A 15,476-nucleotide genomic window follows, 5' to 3' on the forward strand; every position below is an offset into this window, starting at 1 on the left:
GTACTACTTTTTTTTATTAATTCGATATACAGGATATAGTTTCCAATAGATTGATGCTATTATGCATTACTCTGAAAAAAAAACACATATTTAAAACTTTGGCCAGAATTCTCCTCCTTCATTCAAATATCGATCGATTAAAATGACTCTCATCTTAGAAAAAAAATCAAACAAAAAACTCACAAACCTGGGACTTTGCCAGGTTTGAGAGTTTTCGCCAAAATGAGGATTATTTTAATCGATCGATATTCAAAGGACGATGTTTCTGACCTAAAATTTAAATTCGGGTTTTCTTTCATGGTACGCTGTAGTTCCTTGAGTGAATCTTCACATCACAGAATCCGGCATATACTCAACATAATGAGGATCAATGGGCTGAAAATATAATCAATTGGAGATATAGAAACTTTTATTTTAGGTTGACATGTCAGTTTTTTTCTAAACAAACTCGTGTAACAGTTATCATGTAGCATTTCTTAAGGGCAATTTCCTCATAATTCAGAAAAAATACCTTTGGGTAGATATGTCGTGGTAAAAATATGAATATCTTAAAAAGTGTGTATGAAACAGTTCCAGAGAAAGCAAGAAAAAAATACACGAAAAAAATACAAAGACTCCGCCTGCCTCGACTGGGGAGGCCGAATTTTTCGGATGGTCTGTTTTTCTTGAATTTTTAATTTTCATAAACATTTTTTCAGATCTTCATCTTACACCAGTGCCTGCTCCCCAATTTGTCACTTAGGTAAACATAGAACCTGCTTTTTTACACAGAAGTGCAAGATGCTTTTGACTAAGCACTATGAAAAGTGGTTGGTAAGCATACTATTGTCAATCAAGCAATACTTTGAGAGTCAATATTCGTCTTACTTTTCAATGAGTCTAAACATATACGATTTTGACCAATATCAGGACTTAAATAGACCCTTGAACCGAAGACCGATTCTACAGTGTCTTTCCTCGAGAAGAAAAAGTTACTGATTTCGGTCGGTAAATTTTGTATATTAAAACACCTTATTCTTCTTCTTCTGCGTGGTCGTTGTAGAAGCCCCTTAAATAGAGGATCAAGACTACAGTTCACTCTTATGAATTTCACGACACACACACACACACACACACACACAAAAACACTCACTCACATATTCACGCTGTGATAATTTCATTTTTGATAATTTTTCCACGCTTCCAAGACCCTTTCAAATTCTGTATTGTTTTTGGTTTCTATCACTCCTGAGGGAATGAGTTCATTCCATAAACGAACCGCAGAGGGAAAGAAAGAATGTAGGCGGGTGTCTGTTCTTAATGTTTGAATTGATAGTTTGTTGCCGTGTCCCCGTGTTAGTCTGTTTTTTTGGCCTAATGTAGTTGGGGTGTTTAATGCTGGTGTTGATGTATTCATCTTTTGGAAGGTACTCGTACATATCTTGTTTCTTTCGCGACGATGTTGCATTTTTTTCCAGATCTAAGCTTTATGTGCGTTTTCATAAGCTATTCTTATATAGAGGTCTATGAGTATTTATTAGTTAATCTCCTTGCTTCTCTATTTTGTATGCTTGCATATTCGAGGATGGGCCTTGAGGTTATGGGTAATAATTCGTCCATTATATCGAGAAGATTTGACTGTATCTAATTTTTGGCCATGAGGCAGTAGTCGTAGTTCACATGTGCTGTTTCTTTTTTAATTCTTATTTTTGATATTGTCAGAACGTTGCATTTGCTTACGTTGAAACTCATAAACCATGATTTCTCCCAAGCTTCCAGCTTTACCAAGCCTTATTTAGTTCAATGCTATCTTTAGTTGAGTGGATGAACCTGTAGTGTGCAGTGTCATCTGCAAATAGACGAATATCAGATGTTGAGCCATCGGGGAGGTCGTTAATGAAAACAAGATAAAGCAAAGGGCATAGAAATGATCCTTGGGGGACTCCTGGTGTTACCTGACCTATATCAGAGGTTTGACCTCCGACAACTACTTATTGGGTTCTGTCGTTCAGAAATGATTCTATCTATCACTTTCAGTGTATGACCAATTATTCCAACTTTCTGGATCTTGTAGGGAAGCAGCGTATGTGATACTTTATCAAAAGCTTTCTCGAAATCAAGGAGTATCAGGTCGGTTTGTACACTTCTGTCAAGTTCTAGTGAGAATTTTCGATCATAGAGACTAGTTATATTTCACATAAGCTGCCTTTTCTGAAACCATGCTAAGCATAATTCGGTAATTTATTTGACTCAAGATGATCTGCCATAGAGGATCTTAGGCAATATTACACTTTTTCCGTTGTTAATGGCCAGGTCCTCATTATATACCAGAATACGGGGAGGAAATGTGAATAAAGAGCCTTTTCCAATTACTGGAAATGTTCTGTTCGAATCAGGACTTGCCCAATCTTCTTGACTTGCATATGCTGTAAACTACTGGAGCAGTGGTTGATTGTCAATGAGGGCCCTACATATAATGATATTATGTGGTTATGTGGTATTGTGATATGACACTCGCCTTCGGATCGGAATGTCCTGTGTTCGAGTCCTGCTTCGAACGGAGCATTTTTGAGTCATTGAAAAAGGCTCTTTATTCACATTCCTCACCGTATTCAGGTGTATAATGAGGACCTGGCCATTAACAACGGAAAAGTGAAATGTAATATCACCTAAAAGGCGTCATGTCTCGCGCTACATGTTAATGTTGCTGTTGACTAGATAGAGTAAAGCGCGTTGAACACTTTTAGTGGATATTGCCCTTTAGAAAAGCCCAAGATTAAATGTTCAAGTTTGAATCATCCAGACATTATACCGCTTTGGGACGATGACGCACATATAAGACCATACATTATTTATTTGCATCTACATTAACTACATTTACATAATAAACCTTGAAATAATTATATTATTGTACGGTATCCATTTGGATTCTTGTCTCCCTCAAAGACATGTTCAAAATAATTTTAAGTACACAGTGGTCGCTATTTCCCAAAGGACTTAAATATTTTATATCATGAATGAATGTATCGGCATCACACAATACTAGGTCTGGAGTGTTACGTAAAATCTCCAGTGATTATAACGTTATGATATGCTACTCTATCCAAGGCTAACAGTGTGATTCTAAAGTTCTGTATAAACGCATTGTCACAGGATGGACTTCTATATATATTTCCAATGAGTATAACTCTGTCCTCTAATTTGACTGTACATCTTAACGATTTCCGGCAGATTCAACTCTGTTTAATCCAAGGTTATCTGCACATTTAAATTTTGAAGAACATATTTTGCGAATCCTATTTCAGGTGAATCACTAATAAAACTATCATGGGCAGATAACTGGCATTCTGTGTGTAGATCTAGTTCTTTACAATTATTTGGTCTGATTTCTGCTATATATATATATATATAATAAACGATTTAACATCGGTGATAATATTTTCAATTCTTCTCGTTTATTTAGTAAACCATCAGCATTGGTATCGAGCGTTTTATATAGATTTGCATGGTTTTGAGTAGGCTGACATTCCTGCATAAAGAGTCAATCTTTTTTTTTTTACTTTTGAAACAATTCTATCACCTTTGATGAAGATATGATTCTCTCCCGTTCACGACGTTGTTTTAATTCATTAACAAGGATTCGCCTTTGCTCGCGTCCTTTGGGTGTTAAGTCAGGATTTATGTAGACGCGCACATTGTGTGGAGTATTCGGTTTATTCATTTGTATGCTATGTGCAGAACATGCCTTCTCAGAATTGCGTTTAAAATTAATAAACGACATTTATCACTGCGTTTACCAATTCGATATACCATTCCAATATTCTCATCTTTTAAATCCCTTGTCTTTTTGAGTGTCGCTTTTAATTTTAAAACATCCTCCCTGCGTATGTCATCACCCAAGTCTTTTTCTGACTTGGGTAGATTGACCATTATCAAAATATTCTTTCTCCTTTCTCTATCTCTCTCTTCTTCCATGTCCGACTCACATCTTTCATTCAATTCTTTTTTCTAGTTTGGAAAACGTGTCTTTCAAATTGTTATTCATGTGCTCGTCAATTGTCCCCCCCCCCCCCCCACACTAATTCTTCCACTCTGCTGGGGTTATTCACGTCTTCCAGCTTCTCTACTCTCGAAGTAAGAGTCTTGAGAGCGTCCAATACTTTGGTGAAAAGGCGTTCGAATTTGTTTTCACTTTCCACCGTACATGAAGAAGTAGACGCCACAGAAAATACATTTTCCGTGGAATCGGGATGTAAATATTGTTGGCATATCCAATGGCAAGATTCGAATGGTGTGATTGCAATGAATGCCTCCAAGCATAAATCGGAGCATTGCACGTTACTATTTTAGGGTATTGGGTAGAATAAGTATGGCTATATTTCATTTTCCAGCTGTAAATCCATCTCGACCGACGTGCACTTATTTGCAGGTCTGATAACCCAATTCATTATGGGCTCATTGTTGTAATGACTCCCCACCCCACCCCACCCCAAATGGCGCAAAATATTGTCCATTATAACAATGTTTAACTAGGCCCACAAATATGTTCGGATGTCATACCTGCATAAATGTACACGTCGATCCCTACATGATACCCCTTTGAGACGGTTGGACACATATTATCACTACTTTGAATGAAAAAACAAAGGCACAGGTTCCGAGTTTTAATTTATTATTGACAATCATTTGAATGAAAGCAAATTATATTACATGCGGTGCTTGATGACATAAAGTGTGGTGATACCAATATCATAATACACAGTCAATTGTTACAAACATTATGATTTACATGTTAATGTCAATGTAATAGTGACAATACAAAACAAGAAAATGCCGATACAACGCAAGCACAATAGTATTTTTCCATCAGTATCTTCATCATCACCATCATCATTATTATCATCACCATCATCATCATCATATTGATCATCATCATTGTCGTCGTCATCATCCTCATCATCATCTTTATCATCATCATCGTCATAATCGTCATCATCATCATCATCATCATCATCGTCGTCGTCGTCATCATCATCATCATCATCATCATCATCATCATCATCATCATTGTCGTCGTCGTTGGCGTCATCATTAACATCATCAGCAGCATCAGCATCAGCATCATCATCATCGCCATCATCATCATTATTATTATCACCATCATAATCATCATCATCATAATCATCATCATCATCATCATCATCATCATCATCAGCAGCAGCAGCAGCAGCAGCAGCTTTATCATCATCATCAGTATCATACCACATTTCCACAACAGATTCCACAACTGGTGGCTACTATAGAACAATATACCCTACACAATGCAATAGATTACTGGGGAAGTTCATTCACAAAATATGAGCATACATTCAGGCGTAAGAAAGTACATCTTTTAAAGATAATTCTCAAATATTTGTTCACGCAAATAGTCCGTAATGAATGTGATTAGACCGCAATCTCATTTCTCAGTCTAACACGAGTCCAGACAACCTTGCAACCTTGTTAACGAAATCCTGTTTCTCTTTTCCCTCCTCTCCACCTCCTCCTCTTCCTCCTCCTACACTTCTTACTCCTCCTCTTACTCCTCCCTCTCCTCTTCCTCTTCCACCTCCTCCTCCTCCTCAAACCGACTGATTCAATAAGACATCCTATTTATCTCAATGTATTTCCAAATGTGGAAAAGGAAAGAAAACAACAAAACAGCTCTCACTTTCCCGAGAGTGAAGGTCTGTAATTTATTTTAAAGGGTCACAATATTACTCAATAATTCTATATTAGCTGGTAGGTTGTTCCAAAAGTGGAACGTAATTGGGATAATAATAATAGTAATAATAATAATAATAATTTAATAATAATATAATAATAATAATAATAATAATAATAATAATATAATAATAATAATAATATATAATAATAATAATAATAATAATAATAATATAATAATAATAATAATAATAATAATAATAATAATAATAATAATAATAATAATAATAAAATAATAATAATAATAATAATAATAATAATAATAATAATAATAATAATAATAATAATAATAATACTAATAATAATAATAATAATAATAATAATAATAATAATAATAATAATAAAGACGTTATCAACATTAATTAGATGGAGGAATAATTTGCCTTTGATAACCTCAACCACCTATTTATAATATATTATTAGAATTTATTTTGTCTTATTTTAGTTGCTTTTTCATGAGGATATTTATTAATTACACCTGTACTCTGAAGAATGTTTCTAAATTTTGGCCAGACAACTCTGATTTAAAATATCGATCGATTAAACTATCATTTTAGTCAGAATCTCTCATACGTACCTGATACTTCCTTTAAATCCCAGGGTTTTTTTTACAAGATAAGGGGCATTTGTAATATAATTTTAGAAAAGGGTTTTTATTTTTCGGAGCCCGGCATATCAGTTGTACCGTGTTGTTATGTTTTGCTCAAGGTTTTGGAATTTTTGTCTATTTGTGGCTTATCGCTTCAAAATGGAATCATGCCATTGGTGAAATATGGATTTGTAGCAAATTAATGACATTGGTGCCTATAATTGTTTGGGTTTATCGTTCAACAACTGAGGTTCGATCCCCATGCGAGGCAGACTGATTATTTGTTTTCTTTCATGCTTTGTCTTGCACCTTTCGTAAACACTTGTTCAGATGTTTATCTAGCAACTTTGCCATGAAGGGGTAGAGCATAAATCATTATTTCAACAACGGGTTAACTCCGACTTAGTACAAAATTGAAGCGATGGATCACAATTATAAATATCAGCCATCGAAAAATGAGTTAACAGATTTTTAACGATTAAAAAAAAAAATATATATATATATATATATTATTTAAAATATTTACCACAATGTTTGGGGCAGTCTACATCAATGTTTCAGGCTTAATTTTAAAATTAAAAATTTAATTTTGAAAATTAAGCCTGAAACATTGATGTAGACTGCCCCAAACATTGTGGTAAATATTTTAAATAATAATTCGCTCCATTACTACATGTCGAGCACTTTTCGTACCATATTTGTATCAAACACGATTCAATATATATATATATATATATATATATATATATATATATATATATATATATATATATATACATCTTTAATGGATTGCAACGTGTCCATCGTGTTGTGTGATCCGTACTTTGATGCGTTGCTCAAGTTCCCTCCAAGTGTTTTGAGCGTTTCTTTGCAGACTGATTCAACAGCCTATCTTAATTAAGAACATGAATGATTTATTTAAGAACTGAAACACATTTCATAACGATATCTTCATTAGTTTCAGAAGAAATACGATTTTTTATTGGTTACAGACTTCTGGGACACTCAGTTCAGTATTGTTGTGTCAACTTTTCTATGGCGGTTTCATAAATTATATAAGACGATCTATAGCATATACTTTTGTGGTAAAAATTAAAGCAGAAAAAGAAACACAGATACATCGTTTTACTACGTGTACAAAATTTAGCATTTGTTACAATTTTCAAAAACAAACTGGTATTAAAAGCTACGACATCAACTCATAACATTGAATAAATAAGCTGGTTTCAATTCATTATGCCCAACTTCTGTACACCAAAAAAATTCAGCAACAAATCGAATGGAAGATACTAATTACATTTTTGTACAGAATTCGATCAGATACGACAACGTAATGACAATCTATAAACATAATAATATAGTTACGCCTAACAATCCAAATATAATGTAAAGTCACGACATGTTAATCGCACACACACACACCAACACACACACACACACACACACATATATATATATATATATATATATATATATATATATATATATATATATATAATCACATTCTGTAAATTCAATGAAAATAGTAGTGGCCATTTGACAATGTAAATATTTGCGCTCACTTCATGACAATCTAAAAACATGGTCTTGTCTATTAAAAGAAAATTGTCAAAATCATCCAGACATTTAGATTGGCAAACCATCAATTATTATGGGGAAAATAAAAAATAAGAACAAAAACTCAGTTCTCAGCATATATAATTTAGCTGATCGTTGAGACAACCGAATGTCACATATCCGGAAAATCGAGACGTAAACATAATGAAAATGATTTCACGTATTATTGATGGTAAAAAAATGATAATATTGCACTGAATATATTATGTACATAATCCAATGTAAACACAAACAGTATATTAGTAAAAGCATTGATCTTCTTGTGCTGGAATTAAGTGGGAACAGATAAGATCTTCCGTCTCTTTTGGCAAGATGAATAATGGCTTTAGTCTTTTTTAACTTAATCATTCTTTGATAATTTGGAAGTCTATCTCAGATTTCTCTATTCAAGTCATTCTTAACCCCGTTTCTTTTATTAATCTTATAAATCATCTGAGATCGGAAACTCATATCTTAAGATGTTAAAAACCAATACTTGCTAAATACTAGTCATATCGAGTATTAGACTACGCCAGACAGTTAGAGGTGATTGAGTGCAAAAGTAATATCCCTATTATTATCATGATTTTGTATGGAATGATAATAAGGTGAAAAAATAAAATTTAAAAGATAACAGCAAAGTCCTATTTATTTCTTGTAGAGTAGGAATAGGTATCGAATTTTAAAAGTCATAAAACCAAAATGAATTGAAGAAAGTGTATTTTGTGATTCTTATAATTTAAACTTCTCCTTACCGACTAAAAGAAAATCGTCAGTTTTTTTACAATTCAATGAACAATTTTCTTTCTCAGATTTATTTTGTACATCACAAACGTTGAAGATAAATCTTTGTTAAAACTTAATAGTGTTTTGTAAAGCTTGTTTGAGGAGAGTTTATTTGAATAATAAGCTTGTTTTGCTGCTCAAAATTATGTCGTAGCTTTTAAGTTCGGGGTAAAAATTCAATCCCTGAAAATGGCTGGTAGGGAGAGAGTTAAACAAAATATATACAGGGTGATTCAAAAAGAATATGGCAAAACTATAATGGGATCTGACAGGCCAAGCACAGAGAACAAGGTCTTTAGCACCTCTCCTACTAATCCAACGCTGTAGCACGTTTTCACTAAAATAAGCTCTGACCCCAAGATGCCGCAACTCAGCTACATCGGAAGTTATACTAACGACAGTGGTGAAATTGACAACCAATCAAACTTAGATAACTACTCTATCAAATAACTACTAAGTTAGTCCACTACAACGCTGTAGACTTTAAACAACTGCGTTAATTATTTTGGCACATTTGTTTGGAACCACCTTGTTTTTAGCCTGCCATACACAAATAGAAAAATAAGTAAGTCGTTCTGTTGTCTTAAAATATTTTTAAAACTGTATAATGTAGTACAAATCATATGAATTTAGATTATGGTCTGATCATGTTATTTTAGAATCCAATGCTCTTTATGGTATTTTTTCTAATTTAATATTTGACTATAAACCCAGACCCAGCAGTAGTTTGAGGATTGTAATTATAGTCCTAACTAATAGAAATGAAGCACAAGTGAATATCAACCTAAATGCAAATTGCCAGTTTGTAAGGGTTACAATTGAACATAAAATGTAACTTTGAAAATATCAAAGGGATGAATTAGGGAGAAAGCAGTGATGTGAGATATAAATCTGAACAAAGCAGAAAGAAAAATACAGGAAAAAATCATCTCCAAAAAAGTCAAAGGTAAACTGATTTTTGGGGATATTTTTTTTTTCTTTCTTGTGGCATTGTTTCATACACATCTTTAATTATTTATAAACGGTAACTTACACATTTCACGTGTGATAATGTCACCAGTCATGACACTTCATCATCATCATCATCATCATCATCATCATCATCATCATTATCATCATCATCATCATCATCATCATCATCATCATCATCATCATCATCATCATCATCATCATCATCATCATCATCATAATCGTTATTGTCTTCTTCGTCCCTAAAGATGCATAGGCTCCTCATAAGACGTTTTTCGGTGCATCCCTACAATGGACAAGGAAACTCAGGAAATCCCATTTATTGGTATCTCCCATCAGTTCTTTACCGTGCTTCTCGAAGTCCCAAGAGGGCTACCCGCTTTCCTCCTTGTTGAGGGGCATTATTTGGGTCCTGAGTCCTGACCCTTTGTAAAAGAATCGCAAGCCATAAATTTATCGTTGTTCTTAAACTTTTGAACCCTATTCTTCAATCAAACGTTGTATTTTGGATCCGTGTGATGAGAGATTGAGAGTTCTACATCGAAAGGCTTATAGGTAAAGAAAGGATGGGGGGGGGGGGGGGGTTGAAGTCCGTTAGCACAAGTAAGCACCGACTCTCAAGAAAAACATCCAACTATGAGTCTTTTTAGGGGTCTCGATAGCTCAGCTGGTAGAGCTCTCGCTTCATACGCAATAAGACCGAGACCATCTAGCAGTGACTGGATAGATGGGTCTGTTAGATGTTGCGGAAAGTACTTTGCGCTAGGCGAGCATCCTATTCAAAGGATAACAAGCAATTGTTCTTGTCCTTTCCACGCTATAAAAAACGGATAAACCCCGGCTCCATGGGCCTAATAGCTCTGAAGGGACCTTTTTAACTTCTCTGTCTTTAAAGCATTAAGTGAAGTTTTACATGTTGCTTTATTGTCTTGATTACAACATTTAAAATCAGCCCAGCTCAAATTTTTGAGACTATGTGAAACCAGTATCTACCATGTATATATACATTCCAATATAATACCGGTTGGAGGCAATGGGTCACAAATGCCGACAATACAAAGGGACAAAACAAAGCTAAAAATCAACTACAGAATATACCTGAAATATTTTTGAGATGTTGATTTCCTTTGCTATTTTAGATGTTTTATCTTAAGCCATATGCAATATCTATAACTTGTACATTGCATCTATAGATGCACTTTACTTTTACTATTACTTTTTTTTATATGTCATTCATGAATTGCTCTATATTATAATAACGCAAATAGAATATTTTTATAGCGTTTATTTATTTATCATTCTTGTAATTCACATTTGTATAGACTATCCAATTTGCTTATAAATGAATTAAGTTTATTTATTTCCATTTCAATAGCAAGTTCTAGTTGTGGTTAAAGTAACAATGGTTTTATCCGCCCAGCCGTGCCCATGATTTTGTGCTGAATGTTCTACAATTGAAACAAACACGAGTATTGATTTTGCAAAGGTGCTTCGTATTTGTAACTTTCTATCAAAACACCTCTTTTCGTGGTATCTAATAGAGAACAAATCGGTCATTGAAGACTTTCACCCTTGTGATAACGTAATTGTATTAGTAGATTCAAAATTCAGATCAAAGTTGAAGCTAAGCGGTCATTTATCGAAAAAAAATGCCCATTGACCTTCACCTTTTTAAATAACCCACCGTGCTCTGCATTTCTTTTGACATTTCACCCTTAAACCGGAAGACGAAAATTGAATTGGCTCAACATAACTTGTTACCGTCATTTATTTAATAAAACAAACACAGCGGAGTAATATGCAACAATACGATGTTTCTTTAAGACTTTGTCTTAAATCATGGTCTTCTTATCTCGTCATAAATTAGAGTTTTATTTACTCTGAATATTTTCATATATTCTGACACTTAACAATATCTTTATATGAAACTTTACGATGTTCCAGGTCTAAGAGTTTTTTAAAAGTAAAATAACATTTTTTTTAATTCCCTTATTCATCCCATATGGTAACTGTATATCTAGGGTCTATTCCAAGGGAAGACTGGAATAACCCAGGCGTCAACCGCTATGCAGCGCCGCGTTTGAGCTAGTGCGAGGCAACCTGCTCAAGGCCAACAGCGCGGTGGCGGGTGATCGAACTCGGTACCTTTCGGGTACGAAACAAAGACCGGACTGCTGAGCCACGGTGCCCCCCCCCCCCCCCAGCCCCCACCCCTTTAGCGAGAGGAAGGATATAATTCTAATCGATTGTTATTTGGATGACAAGATTATGGCCAAACATTTTAAATACGTGTTTTTTTTTTCACAGTATGACTCTCTATTTTACAACACTTAGCACCCTATAGGGAATGAGATTAGCGGAAGAGTAGCGTTCCTTGATTGAACGTCCAATCAAAGGAACGCTACTCTTCCGCTAATATCATTCCCTATTCATGTGCACCACAGGACGGGTTAACAAAACGTTACTTTTATCGGGGGGTTTTTTCCACGTTGTCTTTAGCAAACATCCTTGAATGAGTTCCTGGCATGAAGAGTGTTTGATGTTGGAGCATTGTCAAGGTAAGGTGACAAAACATTGTGAAATGGTTATAATTCTACATTAATCAAAAATAGAATGTAAACCTCATTAGGTAAGCTTGGTGTGATATTTACACAAAGTACATTAAAGTAATACACAGGGATTGAATATTTAAAAGGGTAGCGAGGGATGACAAAAAGTGAACATTTCATGAGGAGCAGAAAGAAGAAGAAGAAGAAGAAGAAGAAGAAGAAGAAGAAGAAGAAGAAGAAGAAGAAGAAGAAGTAGAAGAAGAAGAAGAAGAGGAGGAGGAGGAGGAGGATAATGATGATGATGATGATGATGATGATCGCGATTGATGATGATGTAGATAAAGTAAATACAAATAGTTTCAGTATAATAGTGTTGGTGACAACGAGGGGCATGAGTGGTGACTGTAGTTTAAATTGGAACAATTAAAGATAAATGTTTACATTCACATTCACCAAAGTGACAAGAATATAATAACAAATTTGATAAATACGGAGTTGATATCTACATTGACTGTTTTGACATATAGACCTTTGGTCTTGGTCTCAGTAAAAAATTGTGTTGATTTTATGTTACTTCATAACCCTATAATACTACTACACATGCAATATCAAGCAATCAAGAGATAAGTTCTACAATACTCTTTTTTCTGTTAGTGATTTGTTAAGATTTCGTTAAACATTTGAAATGAATTGTGGCACCTCTTTTAAAAGCCTTTAGCAGATACGCGTTTCCTTTATTTTTCTAAAACCCTGAGCATTTACATAGGGCGTTCTCCACTAATCATGCTCAAAACGCTTTACAAGTGGTCCCGAGCCTTCAGCAACACTTAACATGTATGACATGACATGATGTCTCTTACATTTTTTTCCAACGGAGGCAACACTGTTACCGACAAGATATTCATTTTACACCTGAGTACGGTGAGAGAATTAGAGTAAAGAGCATTTCCAAGGACTCAACTATGCGAGTGGTTCGTACCCTGAACCTTTCCGTCCGAAGGCGAGCGTCATACCACAAGACCACATAGCCGCATAAGTTGGGCGATATCACGCTGTCTCTTCCAAAAGTCAAACTCGAAACTAAATCATCCAATCGCCTTGCTAATTACCCATTTTCTTCTCACCCGAATCATGTTAAGAAAAACTGAAAGATGGCTGTTTTAAAAAGAAAATCATGCACCATATGATAATATTCTCAACCATTCAGAAATGATCGCAACACTTCTAAAATTGTTAGCCTTTTATTTCATTACGAGTGGTTGAGGCCAGTACTTTTCAACCTAGTGTATTGTACATTCCACTGTGTACCAATTTTTTAAAGGGTGTAACGCATATAGTAGCTCTACGAAAGCAACTTCATAAAGCTTCGGCATTAGCGCTATATAAATGTACATTTATTATTATTATTATTATTATTATTATTATTATTATTATTATTATTATTATTATTATTATCATTATTATTATTATTATTATTATTATTATTATTATTATTATTATTATTATTATTAATAATAATAATAATATATTATTATTATTATTATTATTATTATTATTATTATTATTATTATTATTATAATGTGAGTGGATTACATACCATATTCATTACCTCACGAGTTATTTTGTCCCATTAAGATCGATGTAGTTCTAGAGTAATATGATGACTTGGGTGCACACGCTTTTAAGAAAAGTTGACAGTGGAAACGATTTCAAAAAACGTGGACAAGAACTGGTCTAGGTATCAGTAAAAGGTTGAGTTGACAGGCGATTCGTTTTTAAATTCAATGAATCTAGAGAAGCATCCCGGTTAAAGATATCGATAGAGACGGTCCGATATGATTTCCGGTTAGATTATAATAGGATCCTACATTTGAAAGTTTATAATAACGACTATAAATTAAACTTGTTAGCTAGAACAGGAGATAACACATTCAACACATTTCTTTGGTCGTATAAAAGTAAAAGTGACACTTCGCATTTTCTCATACGATTAGAAATCTATGGATACCTTCTTTTAAGTCCCCTTAAAAAGCATTTGTTATAAAGCGGGCTTCAATTTAGATAGAGAACCCCGGGGAGTGACATTTGAGTTTTTGTGACGTTGTAAAAAAATTGATTCTGTAAATCCTTGAGTTGTAAATCGTCTGAAAACGTCTTCAACATTCTGCAGTGTCACTTAATTAACTGTATCGATCAATCCTCCATAATAAATGGTTTTGTGTCTCTCCATCTGCGTCTGTCTGTTCTTAACCATCGGGATATGGCTGAGTTCAAGTAGATAGTATCAACGATATTTTGCGATACACCCATGGAGAATTGGTCAATTGTAAGAGAACTTGATATGAATCTCAACCGAACATTTATAAATGAATTTATTTTTAGGCAAGAATTTCGTAAGTTTTAGATTGCAATTGTACTGCAGCAACATTGACAAAATATGACAGTGCACGAATGTTTTTTCACTCAATTTATGTTGTATGTTCCCGTGGTTTAACTGATGACTTAAATTAAAGATCAATGAAACACTTCGACTTTAGATGTGTTTTTATGCGGTGATAAATCAAATATAGTAAATTGTTTCTCAAAATTTCAGTTGTAAATTTATGAACACGATGATGTACATAACAAACAACCTTGACTCAATACAATAGTTTCACTTTAATTCCAGTAGAAACGTATTGTCTCATGCTGACGCAGCTCGGTCTAATCCTGAGATTCTGAAGTGGCTCAAAATCACGATTTACCGATTTGAATCTTTATTCAACAGATGTGATTCGAGGTTGCAGCGCTCTTATGAGCGTCCATCAACAAATTGTTGAGACCAATCAATATCTGGGTGCAATCATTTTCACATTCCATTATCCGATATATCGTCTGAATCTATCTTGTCATAACTTGTTGCCCGAGAATGTACTGCCCTTGACGTCACACTAGCTCCAGTAAAAGAGATTTGTGACTTGTTTGTATAAATATGGCGGCGCTTCCGGCATCGGAAAGCTAGCAAGAAACTGTTTCTGAAATTTTTGTTCATAAAACAGTACGTGATGGGGTTGCAGCAAGCGCTGACGTAAGAGATGAGATGAAAAATAGATTTCATTTTAGGTGTGATGTGTTGTTCAGCATGCTTATAGTCGAAGTTCATCCAAGTGGCAAGGACGTACACGGGGGTCCAGAAAATAAAGAATTCTAAGACAATGAAAAATAGCATTTTGATGACTCGTTTTTTCGCTGCTCTTGATTTCTCA

The 15,476-nt window shown here is 34.3% G+C and overlaps 1 protein-coding gene across 2 annotated transcripts in view; it reads right to left on the minus strand.

Annotated features, from left to right (window-relative positions):
• Positions 1–14,964: 14,964 nt before the first annotated feature.
• LOC144970888 (cholecystokinin receptor-like) overlaps positions 14,965–15,476 on the minus strand; it is a 137,369-nt gene continuing 136,857 nt past the window's right edge. For both annotated transcript variants that reach the window (XM_078911022.1, XM_078911023.1), the window contains one exon: positions 14,965–15,476. This exon is cut by the window's right edge and continues 271 nt beyond it. In XM_078911022.1, coding sequence (XP_078767148.1) covers positions 15,080–15,476 — 397 coding nt within the window. In that variant the 3' untranslated portion in view covers positions 14,965–15,079.

The sequence above is a fragment of the Berghia stephanieae genome, chromosome 4 (genome assembly GCF_034508935.2).
Source record: "Berghia stephanieae isolate SIO BIC M18660-M18661 chromosome 4, UCSD_Bste_1.3, whole genome shotgun sequence".
Taxonomy (NCBI): Eukaryota; Metazoa; Mollusca; class Gastropoda; order Nudibranchia; family Aeolidiidae; genus Berghia; species Berghia stephanieae.